At 47.9% G+C, this 16,289-nt stretch overlaps 1 protein-coding gene across 1 annotated transcript in view; it reads left to right on the forward strand.

Moving 5' to 3' along the window:
• Positions 1-16,289, forward strand: part of TSPAN5 (tetraspanin 5) — a 173,616-nt gene that overhangs the window by 142,189 nt on the left and 15,138 nt on the right. Inside the window, exon 2 of the mRNA XM_037039122.1 lies at positions 127-177. Within this exon, the coding sequence (XP_036895017.1) occupies positions 127-177 (51 nt within the window). The remainder of the gene's footprint in view (positions 1-126; positions 178-16,289) is intronic.

The raw sequence follows: 16,289 nt of genomic DNA on the forward strand, positions 1-16,289 counted from the left end.
TTTAGAGAAAACTATTTCTTAGCCAGGTAAAAGTGGCAAAAGAATTAATAGAAGACTTTATAATTGATATCAGTAAAAACATGGTGTTTACCCTTGTATTTATACTGCTTTCTCTCTCTCTTTCAGTTTTTGGGAATAGCGTTTCTCGGAATTGGACTGTGGGCGTGGAACGAAAAAGTGAGTGACTCGAGGAAATTCGCGCATCTGGGCTGTTCGGGGCCGCACGTTATACTGGGGGAGGTTGTCTTCTCTTCCTCCTTGAAACCACAGAGTGTGAGCAGTTATGGTCTGGGGGACAGGGTGAAAAGGTGAAAGAATTCAACAACAAAAAATACATACTTGACAGACACAGATACTAGTGGGTGATTCCCAGTGGGAAAGGGGGTGAAGGAGGAAGGGGAAGAGGGCTCGGGGGCATAAATGGAGACTCGACTTTGGGTGCTGAACACACAATACAATGTATACATGATATATTGCGGAGTTACATACTTGAAACCTATGTAATTTTATTAACCAGTGTCACTCAAGTACATTCAACAAAAATTTTTTAAAAAACCATGATTCTTTAAGGAAAGTATTTTGCGAGATAATACCATATTTCAAAGACTCCTTAGAGGTGGAGCCTAAATTGATCACTATATCAGAATAATCACAGAAGTAACAATACATGTGGGCAACAGACTGTGTATTGGAATTTTATCAGTTGGTCAGAGATGAGTGTTTCCATGAAACGTTTCCCAATATTGGCACAAGAACTTCAATAATGCTCATAAATATCACTGAACAACCTGCAGCCTTCTTTCTATTTGTTTTTAACCTTTTGGAAGATTGCTCAAGCCATAAAGATCTTTTTTTTTTTGTTTAGTGTGAGCATTATGGGATAAGCTGTTAGCCTATCCTGTGAAGGAAGCTGGGTGTAATTTGTTTGAATTAGATCAACTTACCACTAATGCTACAGAGTGTGGACACTTGTCTGCTGATGGAAAACACTTAGGAATATTCAAAATTTATGATCAGATACAGTACAGTAAAAGGAAAAAAAATCTGGCAGTGAAGAAGGGCATATTCCAAGATTCAGTGAAGATACACTGTTCTGAGCATTTTATACTCTTAAGTTCGCTCTTTACTTTCCATCCGCACCTTTTAATCTTTTCTGTATAACTTCCCCTACTGAGGCCAAGCACTGGAATTCAAAGACAAATGCAAACTCTTTTTTTCTCCCTTTTTTGGAAGTGAGATTGCTGTCGGCATTTTATCTGTTCCGGTATTTGGCTACACAGTAAAGCTTTATCATCTCCCACCTTGTAAGAATGAGGGAGTGGATGGATTGGTTGAAAGTTGTAAACTAAGAGGTTAGCTTAAATTTTCCCAGAAGATTGTTCTCTTATCTCTTTGGTATTTCACCCTTTGAGCTTGACCAGGGCCTGAAGCCAAGCATTTCTTTGAAGTATTATATGTGTTAAAAAGAAAGAGAAAAACTAAGAAAGCACGGTAAACAAATGCCTCTGATGCCAGGATAAATTTCCACCACTAAAACAATGTTCGGATAGAATGCATCAAATAAAACTCACAGTAAATCCTGAGTTTTGAAACTAACAAGCCGCTGTTTATTTGCAAAACACTGTGCAGAATGTAAAATGTTTTATGGAAAAATGGAGAGAGACAAACTAAGTTCCCCAAACAGAGATAATTTTATCTCTAGAAACTTTAATGTTGAATACCGGTCTTCTCTTGGATTATGACCAGCTTCTGCCTCAATCCCCTTGTAAGCTTGGGGATTTGCATTGGTGGAATTGCAGAAATTCCACCTCTGGAAGCCCTCGGGTTGGTTCAGTGCTGGATCGTGCAGCTCTGTGTAACTCTCCTTTAATAAGAGTTCCATTTCTGTCTGCTTTGAACAGATACTGGAAGGCATTAAATGAACTAATTGTCTGTTCTAGCAATAAACAGACAATTGGTTGTTTTGAAGGGTTTTTTTTCTCTTTTTGTGACATATAATTATCTTTTTGTTTCATCAGCTGCACCAAATGTCTCTTCTCTGATAAAATCACAGAATTCCAAAAGTAGCAAATATCAGAGCAGGAGGGCGACGCGGTCTTCAGGGAGGGATGAAATACCCGTCCCTTCTTTGTCAGGGCCGCTCTCAGTAAATGGGAGATGTCTTTGGAGAGCTGAAGTTACTTGGACAAGGTCATCCACTTACTGTGTAGCAGCCCTCAGTGTCTGAGACCAGATGGAGTTGGCAGAGGGTGGAGGGCACACAGCAACCCAGTTTGGCATGCACGGGCCGCCTGGGGGTCCTGGACGCAGGGGAGCAGCAGGAGTGATGCAGAGTCCCTGCCCACTCCCCCGCCCCCCGGAGGTTGTATTCCTGCGGAGGTGCTGACAATGAGCAGTTTACTAACCAAGTGTGTACGGTCCAGTACTGGTAAGTGCTGGCGAGAAACATAAGGTGGGGGGTAAGGGCTAGTTAGAGAGTGGTGACAGAAGAAGTCTCTTTCTGATAGAGCAGTTGGGAATGGCCTCCTGAGGAAGTGGCATTGGAGCAGAGACCTGGATGAAGTGAGGGGGACCTGTAGGGCGTTGGGGAGCATAGCATTCTGGGCAGAGGGATTAGCAGGAGTGGTAGCCCGGAGTCAGAGACTTGGGGACTCTTAGGGACAGGAGCAAGGCCAGTAGGATTGGGAAGGAGAGAACAAGGGTGAGAAGAATAGGGCATGAGGCAAGAGAGGCCGGCAGAGGCCTGAGTAGGTGGGGTCCTGCAGAAGTTTGGCTGAGAGGAAGTCACCCGGGCATTTTGACAAGGGAGTGTCCCAATCTGGCTTTTTGCTTTAAGATTGTTTTGTTTGCTGTGTACAGTTTAGGGGCCGACCAGACCTGAGTTCCGATACTGGCTTGTCCATTTACCGTCTGTGTGACTTGGGGCACCTGTGTCAACTTCTCCGAGATATCCTTTTCCCATTCGTGCAGTGGGGCTCCAATCCCACCTCAGAGGATTGTTGTGAGGATTAAATGAGTTGGCCCCTAAGGCAGTGCCTGCAGTAGAGTAAATGCTTCTGGGAGACATGGCTCCCTCTCCTGGACGCATGGCTGTAGCCTGTCTGCCCCTGCATGGGGACTAGGGCAGAATATGGCTTTGGAAGAGGACCTCGGTTTTCGATGCGTTCCTAGCTCTGATTCATGGACCAGAGAATTGGTTTGGTATTGGGAGCTCTTAAGGAGGATATGATGCGCATCCATCGCCTTGGTAACTGCAAAGGCTGCTCTGTGGATGCCCTTTGGGTTAACTTCTAAGCTTAACCAGGCCTGTTGACAGGGTGGCATTGGTGGTGAACCACAGCTGGCCAAGGGTGGTGGGTGGCTTGCTCCAGGGGGCCAATCACTCCAGCCCATGAATCAGTAAATAAATCCCCCCAGGGAGAGATGTAGTGACATTTACATGAGAGGAGGCCTGGAGGGCAAGGCTCAGATTTTTTCAACACAGATTTTTATGTAATCTACAGAGACTTTGGAGGCAAAAATTATTATTGCTTGTACTTATGTAATACCAGGCCGAGTTTTAAACCTAGGGCTAATATTACTATTGACTGTTATACGTAACAGTTAAATAATTCATTTCTGAATTCCAAGTTGACTGTGAAGATGCAGAGGGTAACTGTTATCTCCAAAGTGGTTTGCGTGCAGTTTTTGAGAAAGAGCAGGATCTGCTGTTTCAGGAGGAACACAAACAGTTGTGTAGCGTGACTTGCAGTTGCCCAGCAGGCTTGGTGGCATCCAGCCACGGTCTGCTCGTTCGTTCCAGTGACATTCACTGCGCACAGAGCACAGGGCAGGGCTGGCGCTGGACGCTGGGGTTGAAATTCTTCAGGACTTCCAGTCTAGCAAGGGTGCACATGTGTCTGTAACACATGTGCACATAGAGCATTGCAGTGAGTGCTGATTTAGTGTGCATGAGTTTATTCCTGCAGCAAAGCACCTACTACTTCTGTCTCTTTGGGTTACTCCTGCTGTTGAAAAGACCTTCCTTCCACTACAGTAGAATCGTGTTCTAGTAGTTTTTACTCATTGGTTGTGGATCTACCCTCTTGGATCCCACAAAATAAGTCCTTCTCCATATTGGCCCTTGAGGTATTCAGGGTGGAGTCCTGTTTTCTTCCGAGTTTCTTGGCTAAACATCTGCTTCTCTTTGGGTGGAGTCCTGTCAGCATCTTGGTCATGTTCCTCTGACCGCCCTCCCATGTGTCCTCTGTCCCACTGAGAGAGTGCTTTAGGGGGACATAGTGGGTATGGCTGGGTTATGTGCCTTTTCCCGTCATGTGCTGTCCGTAAAGATTGAGGTCACATGGTTCATCACTGAGAGTTCAAGTTGGTCTCAGATCCAGCTGGGTGTACCCTATCCAGAGTTAAATGCAGGATTCCACATTTACCCAGTTGTCATCTTCGAGCACATTCTACATTCCACTCAACTTGGTTTTAGCTGTACATTTCAGCCGATCAGCCTGCTCCTTCAATTCCTTTCTCTGCTCAGGGCTTCCTTTAGCTTCTCGCCCCACTGCCCACAGGGGGAATCCTGACTCAGTAGGTCTGGCTGGACACAGGGATGCTCGCTTTTCACGAGCCTCTTAGATGGTTTTGATTGCAGTCAAATTTAGTTATCACTGATCAAAGCCACTGGCATGTCAAGCAGGCCGAGGACAGAGCCCAGTGATATGTCACTAGAAATTTTCTTTGGGGTTGACACTCATTCGCTTATGTTTGCCCCTGGGTGCCACGTGGTTTGTAATCTATCTACCTGTCATGACATCAGATTGTTTTTCTGCATCTTGTCTTTATAGCTAGACTATAGCCTTCAATTTATCTCTGATTAACCAGCCGAGGGACTTATTGATCCTGTCGCTTTCTTGTTGAACCTGTCTGAGTCATGGAGCACATCACTGTCTCCCCTAGGTACTCAGAAACTCTGATCAATAAAGCTAGGACTAAGTCACAGTTTGCCGTTTCTCCCTTCTAGAAACACTCTCCCCACTTGGCCTCCAAGATAGCCCACATTTCTGGTTCTCCTGCCTCACAGGCAGTGCCTTCTCACACTCCTTTGCCAGTTCCAGCTCACCTCTCTGACCTCTAAATTTTGCATGCTCCAGGCTGGGTCCTGGGACCTCTTCTCAATCTTTATTCACGCTCTTCCAGGGGTGTCCGACCTTTTGGCACCTCTGGGCCACACATTAAATACTCACACACTAATGAAAACGGATGAGCCAGAAAAGGGTTTTAAGGAAATTAACAATTTCATGTTGGGCTGCATTCGTGGCCATCCTGGGCTGCATGCGGCCCGTGGCTGCGGGTTGGACACCCCTGTGAGGCTCGGGGCTCTAAATGGTGCCTAACACTGATGTCTTCCGAATTTAGATCTGTGTTCCCAACCTCATCTGAATTCCAGACTTGTATGGCCTACATACCACCTCCACTTAAATGCCCAATGGGCTTCTGAAAGTCAGCAGTCTAAGACAACACTCCTAACGTCCACCCCCCACCCCCAACCTGCCCTTCCCAATTGTAACAAACAGCAACTCTGTTCTTCCACTTGCTTGGGTGTTCCAGACACCCTTCTTTCTTTTCTCTTATACCACATTCGGTCTGTCAGCAACTGCTGTCAACCCTCCTTTGGAAGGGTATTGAGAATCTGACTTCTGACCATCTCCGCCGTTACGCCCTGCTCTAGACTGCCACCACATCTTGCCTGCATTGCTCATGTGCGCCTCCCGCCCTGTGCCCCAGGCCCATTTCCATACAGCAGCCAGAGTGGTCCTTCAAAAATGTAAGGCAGATTCTGTCACTTCTCCACTCCAAACCCTACGGTGAACATTTCTCACTCAAAGCAGTGAGTATGTGGTGCCCCATTACTTCTGGAACCTTGTTTCCCACACTGTGCACCCCCGGTCCACCCCCACTCCATTCATACAAGCCTCTACTCATCATCTTGCTTTACCTCCAAAATCTCAAACATAACTCACTACCCCAGGGCCTTTGCACTTGCTCTTCACTATCTGGTGTGGTGTCCTCCCAAAATTCACATTGTCATTTTTCTTCCTTCCTGATCTCTTTTCGGATGTCACCTTTGTTCATAAGCACTGTCACCCTACCCTGGGCCTTTTCTTCTGCCCATCCCTGAGTCTCTCCCCTTGTATTTCCATAAGACTTACACTTATATGCTAAGAAGTTTGTTGCTCTTTCCCTGTGAGGGTGGAGGCTTTTGTTCACTCCTATACTCTAGTGCCTAGAACATTTAACTGGCACATAGTAGGTGTTCAAAAAACATTGCTTATGAAAGAATGAATGAGCAGATGAATGATGAAAGCATTCTTTTAAACCCTGACTATTTTGTGGTTCGGATGGCTCAGTTACAGAAGTCAGTAGCTGCCTCAGATCTCTCTCTAGCAATCACACTATGTTAACAGCATAAAAGAAAGTAAAATTGCATGTGGTTTCTGTGTCTGATTTGATAGTGGGACAGTGGTAGAAACAACATCCATTATTAATTCTAGATGTCAGGAAAGAAAAATAAGCATTTATTTCTGGCACAAAAATGAGAATCTATTTATGATTGTCTCAATTTGTGGAAAAAGTAGGGGTACCTTTCCTTTTCCATTTTGCCCACCATTTACGCTCATGACTGAGTTTTGGAGTGGAAGGAGGCAAGATTCAGGGTGATATACTGCTGACATATCTTCACAAGTGAGGTGCTGCCAGCAGAGGTGCTGGGGATGAGGAGACACTTAGCGTTTTAGAGCAGGAAGGGTGCCCTTTAGTGTTCTTCAGTGCAAGTTCAAGGTTCTTTGCTCCTCCTTTCTGTCCCCCCTCCCCCCACACATAGCACAAGCATACCGGTTGGAGGGTGTAACCCATCCTGGCTTGTCGGGCCTGCAAACCCCTTGAGGGCAGGGGCCTGTCATCTTTGCCCTTCTTTGCTCAGTACTAGCACCCTGCCTCCCCACACCATGGAGGCCCAGACATCATCTGTGACTGAATGAATGGAAATATGCAATACTCCCCCGCCCCTGAAAAACCCTTATACATTGTGGAGGACCACATAGGAAAAACAGCTTTTCACACAGGAGTTTCATTTTCACTTCTGTGATCTCTACAGCCTTAAGATGAAATGTTTATAGAAGGGTGACCTGCTGTGTCAGAGGTGGGGAAACTGAGGCCCAGAGAGGTTACGCTGGAAGTCAGAGCCTCCCCCCAGGTCCCTCTCCAGCCCTCCATTGTCCTCAGGCCACTGGCTGGGCTGGGCTCTGTGGGCAGTGAGCTGCTTCTAAGGAGAGAGTTGGCAGTTCCTGACCCCATTTTGGGAATGGGAGTCAGAACGACTGCAGCCCGATTTTACCTTGTCATCGGCTTTCCCGGGGATGACAGGGACTCTCTTCCTCTAGGCTTTCCCCCTACCATTGTCTGTAATTGTAAGTCTCACATTGGAACCTTCCAGCTGATTCCTGTCACAACTCTACGGTAGACTTACCTTGGAAAAACTCCCTTTTTCCCCCCAAGAAGTCACCTTAGAGACTGTGAGATTCAGTGGTTCCAGCCGTTCCTAGCAATAGCAGCAAGTTTCCGTAGCCTGAGGGAGGAGGGCGGGGGAGGGGATGAGGTAACTTGAACAGAAAAGGAGATGCCTTGGCTTTGAAGCTGCTTTAAGGAGACATTTCTGAGATGCTGACAATTCTTCTTTGAAGATTTTATTTTACTGACTGAAATGGTGTACGTTTGTCTGCTTTTCTCTTCCTCAGTTATCCAAGTAATCTCCTCAAGTGTTTGGTTGTAGCCCAAAATCTAAAAACAAAACAGCTCTCGTTCGGTACCCGGAAAGCTGGCCTTTGCGACCTGACGCGCTGTCATCGCTGCATTGGACAAACACATGAAGTAGATTGAGAATTAATTTTTCTTTTTTTATGTCCCTCCAAACTTTACTTAGAGGGTTTTCTCAAGAATGAAAATCAGGTGGGGTCAAAAATTCAGCAGTTTGGTCACTCACTCTCAGATACCACCGTCCCACTCTTGTTTTGAGGTACAAGTCCAAGCTGGGTTACTACACGGGGCAGGGTAATAATTAAAGCTCCAAACCTGACTGTGGCTTAGAGTGTTCTCCTGTGCCCAGCTCCATCTGCCTTGGGCCCCTGAAGAGGGGAACAGGGCGAGGCCTTCCTTCCCTGATTCCGCCTGTCGCCCCTCCCCCACTCATCAGATGCTCCTCTGCCCACTTCCTTCCAGGGCAGAAGTGGGGGCAGGGCTTTGCCATCTGGGCCTGGCAGATGGTAAGTGGGTTCTGTCTGGTCTTTTTGAGGCTTCCCTGCAGAGTTCCTCTGCCCAGTATTGGGTATCACTGTTCTGGGTGGCTGCCTGGTGCCCCTGCTCAGACTGGGCCATCATCCTCAGCCAGTGCTCTTCTGAACTCTGCCTTTGAGGTCTTTTCTCATTCTAAGTGCCTTCCTGTGCTCATCTCATGTTTTCTCCTGGACACACTCATCTGGGGGTGCAGCCCACACACCAGAACAGCCCTCATCTGCCCTGGAGCCTGCCCCTCTTCCTAGAGCTCCAGGCCAGGGGTCAGATGACGTGCCCCCCAGGCTCCTCCCTAGGTGGAGTCAGGCCCCAGTCACTCTGTCTCAGAGCTCCCCCAGGGGTCCTCTTGAGAATCCTCACTAGGTTTAGGGTAGTGATGTCACATAGCACAGCAACCACTCTCCCCAGAGAAATCCAGTTCCCTCCCTCAGTCCTCCCTTTGACCTTTTTGTCCACCGGGTTTCACTGAGGCACGCGAGGGAAAGGAGTGCTCTGTGCCTGTTTTTCAGACAGTGGTCAGTCGGAGGTGGGAAGATCATTCTAACATCATGGCACATATTTTTCTTAGCATTTTTTTTTATTTTTTAAATCCTCACCCGGGAACATATTTCCATTGATTTTTAGGGAGGGAGGGAGGGAGGGAGAGATGGAGAGAGAGAGAGAGAAAGGGACGTATATGCTCCAACTGGGAATCGAACCCACAGCCCAGGCATGTGCCCTGACCATGCCTAGGAATCGAATCGAACTGGTAACCTTTGCACGGAACAATGCTCCAACCACCTGATCCACGTGGTCACAGATTTTTCTTAACATTTTAGAAGCCGGTATGTGATGTTGTTGTAGAAGTGAGAATCTTCTCATCAACTACTCTTCACTGTTTCCAGATAGTAGAGCGTCGTGGTTCAGACCCTGCTCTGGGGTCAGGCAGCCTGGCCTCGCATCCATTCTGCCACTTGCTTACCTGGGTGACTCGGCAGGTAACTCTGTTTCTGGGTCTATTTCCTGCCATGCATAATAGNGAAAGGGACGTATATGCTCCAACTGGGAATCGAACCCACAGCCCAGGCATGTGCCCTGACCATGCCTAGGAATTGAATCGAACTGGTAACCTTTGCACGGAACAATGCTCCAACCACCTGATCCACGTGGTCACAGATTTTTGTTAACATTTTAGAAGCAGGTATGTGATGTTGCTGTAGAAGTGAGAATCTTCTCATCAACTACTCTTCACTGTTTCCAGATAGTAGAGCGTCGTGGTTCAGACCCTGCTCTGGGGTCAGGCAGCCTGGCCTCGCATCCATTCTGCCACTTGCTTACCTGGGTGACTCGGCAGGTAACTCTGTTTCTGGGTCTATTTCCTGCCATGCATAATAGTCCTACTTGCTAGGCTTGTTGCGAGGGTGCAGTAGTCCAGGCTGTGCCAGCCTCTGATCAGTAGTGTAGCCTTTATGTTACTGTGGTGCTGGCTGTTGGCATCGCCGGCCCGGATGACCACAGAGCCTACCCACCTGCCACTCATGGAATGAGCTTGCCAAATGCACAAACGATTTGGGCCTTCTTTTGCTCAAAAGCCTTCAGGTTCAAACCCAGCTGCACCCTGCCAGCCTCCTAGTCTCCTCTGACCACTGGTCACATGTCTGCACAGACCCCTCCGCCCTGTCACTTTGTCTCTGCACTTGCTGACATGCCTCTGCCCCACCCCTCTGTCCCCCTGTGACACCATGAGCTAGTATGTCTGCCCAACACTGTCCCTACTCACTCGTCATCCCCTAGCCTAGTTACTGAGGGTCACCACACTTCCATCCTGAATACCCATGAGTAACACAGTCCCTGGAACCCCTCAGGTGATCCCCATGAAAGTATTTGCTCAGTAACTAAGCAAGCTATGTATCTCCGAGGCCCCAGAACACAGTGATTACCTGCCAGTAGGTAAGACTTTGCTTCCTTTTATTTTAGTTTGGGTGCACCATGATCAGAGCCTCAATCACATATTTCAAGTTTAAACTCTATACTTAGACAGGAATGTTCCTGTCTCCTGTCTTCCGAAAATGCAAGCGAAAGTATCTGGAGAGTGGCTAGGAACACGGCAGATTTCTGAAAAGTGACACTTTTGCAGGTGGTTGTGTTTCCATATTCAAGGGCAGTCACTCGCACCAGGGTGGTGCCTGTGGTTTCCCGCCTGTGAGCGGCCCAGTGATGGGACTCTCACAGAAGCCTCCCCAGCCGCTGCTTGCTTGCAGGCTTTCCTGGAGACCTACAGGGTGACTGCCCCTTCTTCCTTTCCTCCCCAAAGGCAGGTTGTAACCACTTTTGACAAGAGGGGATTTCTTTTAGTCTCAACTGGTGACTTGGACAGAAGAAAAAGGGAGACCACGTCTTTAGAATGGCTGGCCTTCCTTTAACCTTGCGTCCCTGAGTTGTGCTGCCCCTGTGCAACTACAATGCCCTGGGCGGCCCCGGGTCTGTTGCCCACCCTTGTGTTCACATTCTGCTGCCTCTCTCTGGGCTCTGCAGCAAGTTCTTAGATGGATGGATGTTTTGGGGTTTGCAGAGTGGTTTGCCCTATAACATTCTTTGAAGATCTTTGATGAATTAAAAAAAAAAATTGACAAGAGAGGGAGAGAGAAACATCAGTTTGTTGTTCCACTTACTGACACATTCATTGGCTGATCCTGATCAAGGATCAAACCTGCAACCTTGGCACATCAGGGCGACACTCTAACCAACTGACCCCCTGGCCAGGGCCTGATGACTTTTTAAGGGGCAGGTTTTGCTGTGGTCCCAGTTTGGTCTTCCCAGGGACATTGTTGAAAACCTTATCTCCAACTCCAGGACCATCCCCCCTTGAGAAGCTCATTTTCTTTAAAATGGCCTATTTAATCATCCTTTGTCAGGTAAGGAAATGCTTCTCTCCCTCCAGGAAAACTCTCGCCTTAAACCAGAGGGGACTGGTTTAAAGAGGGGTGGGTGAATCAGGACCCAGTCTCATAAATCTCGGAGGGGTCCATCTGGCCTGGCTTTGGGTGCGCATTCCATATGCCTGTCTCTGTTTCTCATCCAGCAGTTGGAAGGAATGTGCTTGTCTATGCCAGAGCAGAAGAGTCCCAGACCTTCGGGGCTTATTAATGCTATTTTTGCATTTCTTTTCTGTGTGGGTTGAAAGAAGGAACTGAAGCCTGCCAGGTGGTACACAGAGGACGGTCTGTGCTGGTGGTGGAAAAAAACCACAGACACTCCTGAGGTTTGTTGGTTTGAAGCCCTTCTGGAGCTTTGTTTGCCTTTTCATTTCTGCACGTGCATAAAACCTCTTCCAAGAAGAAATAGTGGTAGAGCTGTGGGGAAGAAGCTGCTTAAGTTCCAGAGACAAACGAATGTGTGAGGTGCTGTGGAGGAGATGCAGATCGGAGGGATGATGGGCTGATTTTTCATTCTCTGTGAAACATACAGTGTTCGTAAAACCATGGAACAAGGTCATCTCACAGGGACCAGGAGAGGCTCGGAGACTGAAAGGTCATTCATGAGCAGCGAGTCTTGGGCGACCAGTGTGCCCACTCCTCCTCCCCACAGCAGAAGTGCCATTGCCCTGGTTCAGGGTGCCACCGTCACGGCGGCGGCACAGCTGCTTACTGCTTGGAGTGCTCACCACTGTTGACTGGCTTCTCACTGCTTCTCTCTCCACTTCTGGGCACTCTTCGCTTCCACTCACTCATGGCCTCTGTCTTCTCTTGGCTTTTGCTTACTCCTGGATTCTCCCTTCTGCCTCTATTCTGAGTGTCTGTTAGGTGGCTTCAATTCCCCAAGAAAGAAGATCAAGTTGGCGAGTTTGTCACTGCCACCTGCATCTGGCATGATAACTGGGTGTGGCCAAAGCTTTTTCTCAAAAATGCATCAGGCAGTGCAAGTGCCAGAGCAAAACAGATTCTCCCCTGTGCAGTTGGGATTAGACACCCCTCCTATGCGCTTCTATAGCAGCTGATGTCTTCCTCTTGGTCTAGTACAGCAGGGATGCTTATGACAGTGGTGATAAACTTTGTTTGAATCCTTATATACAAACACCAGCAGAGTGTTTGTATTTACTTGGGCTATTTCCTCCATCCTCATAACTGCATGGCATAGAGCACCATTTCACTGATGTGGGAACTGAGGCTTAGGCAGGTTTGGTAACTTGCCCAAGATCACACTGCTTGCAAGCAGTAGAACTGGGATTCACGACACTGTGTCTGTATTAACTGCCCTGTTTCTCTGCCCCACGTCTAGCCCTGTCCAGGCTACCCTTTTCATGTGTTTCAGGAGTCCAGGTAAATGGTCGGTGATGCAGGTGGGCTTGCGTACTACGTAGGACCGCGTGCAGGATGCGGTGCTCTGTGCCACACCCAGCGCAGGCTCGTCTCAGGAGCTGGACTACCAGAGCCTCCCTTTTACCATGAGGGGTGCACGTCCACACAGTTGTTTGTTGGCTCCCTAAACTTCTGGTATATGATATGGCCTTAGACATGTTGCATTAGCCTGTTTTATTCCTCTTTAGACACATGCTAAGTTGTGAGAGAGACTGTCTGGCACCCAGTGGATCATGGGAATCTCCCATGTCCCTGGAGGGTCACTCCTCACGGCTCCAAATGGATATGCCAAGAACTAGTTGTCCAAAGGCCAGTTTGTGGAATGGCTAATTTGCTGAGTAGTTTTGTTTCTTTCACCTTTTAAAATGGACTGGTGTGCACTCCATCGCTATGGCCGTGCTTTGTGGCCCAGCTGACTTGTTTCCGCCTCTGCCGCCTGCTGCCGCAGCAGGCATGGACTTTAGGTGACTGAGGGGCAGAAGACCAGAGATATGGGAGCAAGGAGTCTGAACATGAAGAATAGAATTCTCTTAAGTGTTCATTTACATCAGTGTTCATCAATATAATCATTAAAATTTTTCATTGATTTTAGAGGGAAGAAGGGTAAGAGAAACCCTGGATTGTTTTGCCACTTATTTAAGTATTCATTGGTTGCCTCTTTAAAAATGTATTGACTTTTAGAGAGAGAGAGGAAGGGAGAGAAAAATAGAAATATTAATTTTGTTCCGCCTATTTATGCACTCATTGGCTGAGTCTCGTGTGTGTCCTGACCTGGGAGCAAACCTACAACCATGGCGTATCGGGGCAACGATCTGAGCAGCTGAGCTACCCGGCCAGGGCCCATTAATCTCAATAATGTATCAATAAAGAATATATGTGTAGGAAATTCTCCTGTAGTTTTGACTCTGTAGTATTTGAATATATTTTTCTTGTGACGGCAGCCTTGGCCTCTGGCTCTCTTTCTTACACTTTCCCTTTCTGTCTCTGTGGCTTCTGTTCAGAATTCTGCTTTCAGGTTGGCCAGAAGAAATGGCGAGAGGAATAAGCACACGTGGGTAATTGCTCTGCTTGTCATCCATTTATCCTCATTCCCATTCAGTTCAGCTCCACGGGGCATTTTCAGACTTCCTCCATGAAGTCCAGTCTCCTTGGCATCTTCCCCTCCCAGGGCCTTGCCCGCAGGATTCACGGGGAGGAGGACAAGAAGTTACAGCTGGGCTGCAACTGCCAGGCTCTGTGTGCACACTTCTTGCATAAGCAGCAGTTCTGGGTATAGAAGAGGGTAGCCAAATGACAGTTTGCACTCTTTTTTCAATAAATTTGAGTACTAATAAGTTGGCAGTTCAACCCAGAGACCGAGCATTCAAGGTTACGAGCAGAATTAGAGCTCAGATCATGTATTATTTGTCAGTGACACAGATAAATCACCTAACATTTCCATCTAGGGCTCATGTCATTAATGATGGGGAATTGCTAGTGAATCAACGTGAAGGAAAGCTGTTTACGTGGGCTTAGTGGTTATGCTGACTGGAAATATCAGCCAGCCGAGAAGAGGGACCGCATTAAATCCAGCCCTTGTCCCTACCCCTTGTCTGCCCCCACCCCACCCCCGATCCATTCCTCCCAGCACAACGTGTGAGCTCCAGTTTTGGTCACGTGGTGGACACCATGCTGCCTGTGGCTGCGAGTCTGGTATTTTACAGCTGCAGCCACATGAGAGAAATGCATGTTCTGAATCCTGGTTTCCGAGGAAGGGCATTCAGGCTTTCGACTCTCATTGAGCCCGTGGGGTCCTGTGAGAATTGGCAGGTCTGAGGCGCAGATTTGGGGGAGAAGGAATTCTCATGGGAAGGGGGACGTGTGTGTCCCCGAAGAAGAAGGTGGTGCCCACAGGTCCCCAGAAGGCCAGGTGTCTGCTGGTGTTGTTTTTACACGTTCCTGAGGATTTAGCACTAATGAATGTCTATTTTAAATCACTTGGCACACCTAACTGTAATCTCAGATTTTTTTCTTCCGGCTTCTTGTCAACCACAAGCTTTAATTATAATTGTTCTTCAGCAGGCATGTTCTAGCACTTCTTATTCATTTGTCAAATTGAGCTTAACAGAATTACAAAGTCCAAGGAGAGACCCCGTCTTGAAGCCCACAGAAGGCCGGGCTGTCAGCTCACCTGCGTCTTTGCAGTCCGGTCGTTGCCAGCGTTCCTTTCAGCTCCCCCTCACCCTCCTGTGCAGGCAGCAGCACTGGGGCTGCCGGCCCTTCGTGCATATTGGAAACATCCCACAGGCGAAGAGAGTGATGTCCTAACCACAGGGCTCTGGGCATTGACGTCCACACTCCGTGTTTTAAGACTTGAATTTGTTTTCACCTGGTAACTCCCTGAGTATAGTCTGAATCCATTGAAAATAAAGTTCTTGGTCATTCTGTGCTTTGCAGAATGTCTTTTCCCACACCCTCTCAGTATCTGTTTCCAGCCCTGTCTTTCGCTGGAATTTAGGTTTAAATGAGTAGACTATGCAGTCCGACTAGCCCCCAGTGATTGTTGTTTCCATGGAAACAGTGAAAGGCCTCGCAATTAAAACTACCTACGGGCTGGAGAGAGTGAGAGTCTGAAAATGAGTTTGTCTGAGAAGCCAAATTCTCATCCTCCAGATGAAACCCAGAGAGGACAGCTGACTCAGGAGCCTGCTTGGACCTGGGATGGTAATTTTCTTGCCTCGGGGGCGGGAGAGCCTGAGTGTTTCAGCACAGGTGCGTTCGCTGGCTTGCTAGGTGGGCCCGAGTTGCCCAGAGAACCGTCCTTGTGATTCACTGAGCTCTTTGTGCCTGGCCTTGGAGCACAGAACAGTGGGAACAATCTGCTCTTTGCTCAGACTGGGGCGTGAATCACAAATAAGCAGCCCATTAAAAATCCATGGAATCACAGAATGCTCTTTAACATGGAAGGAACTTAAAAGTTAGTGAATCCCCGTCTGCCCTCCAACTTGGGAGCCCCCTCCGGAACACTGCCAACGGAGGTCTCAGCATCGCCCCAGAAGGGTACCAATTTCTCAGGCAGCCTCTCTGACCCACTGCTGCAGACAGGCCAGTGTTGGGAAGGCCTCCTTTTGGTGGACCTTGCATCTCTTCCTGCCTCTTCCACCTCTGCTGCCTCTTCTTTTTGGTGCTGAGTACATCGAGTCTACGTCTTCCATATTTAAGTTGACTTTTTACATTTTAAGACTGTTATTGTGTACTCCCAAAGACCTCTGTTCCCCTAGCTAAGGTCTGAAACTTCCTACCTGTGTTTAAAGGTTCTGAGGGGGAGAGAGTGGTTGATTTCCCACATGATCCTCAGCACTGTTGCTTCGATTTTGTGTGACTTGTCCGAGCCTCATTTGTGTCGGTGCACAATTGGTTGCTGTGTCTCTTTGCTGGGTCCCACCGGGACTCACAGTTCAGAGCTGGGATGTCTGAGCACACAAGACTGAATCTAGCCACCACCGTCTCCGCATTCTGGTGAAGGGTGTGGTTGTCTTTTGTGATGTCAGCTCAGAAGTCAGTGAATAAGCCCTGCATTCCTAAGTGCTGTCACAGTCTCCCAACCCTTCATCTGTGATTTAGTTAAAACCTTGG

The sequence above is a fragment of the Sturnira hondurensis genome, unplaced genomic scaffold (genome assembly GCF_014824575.4).
Source record: "Sturnira hondurensis isolate 20B ecotype Veracruz unplaced genomic scaffold, ASM1482457v3 Scaffold0025168, whole genome shotgun sequence".
NCBI lineage: Eukaryota > Metazoa > Chordata > Mammalia > Chiroptera > Phyllostomidae > Sturnira > Sturnira hondurensis.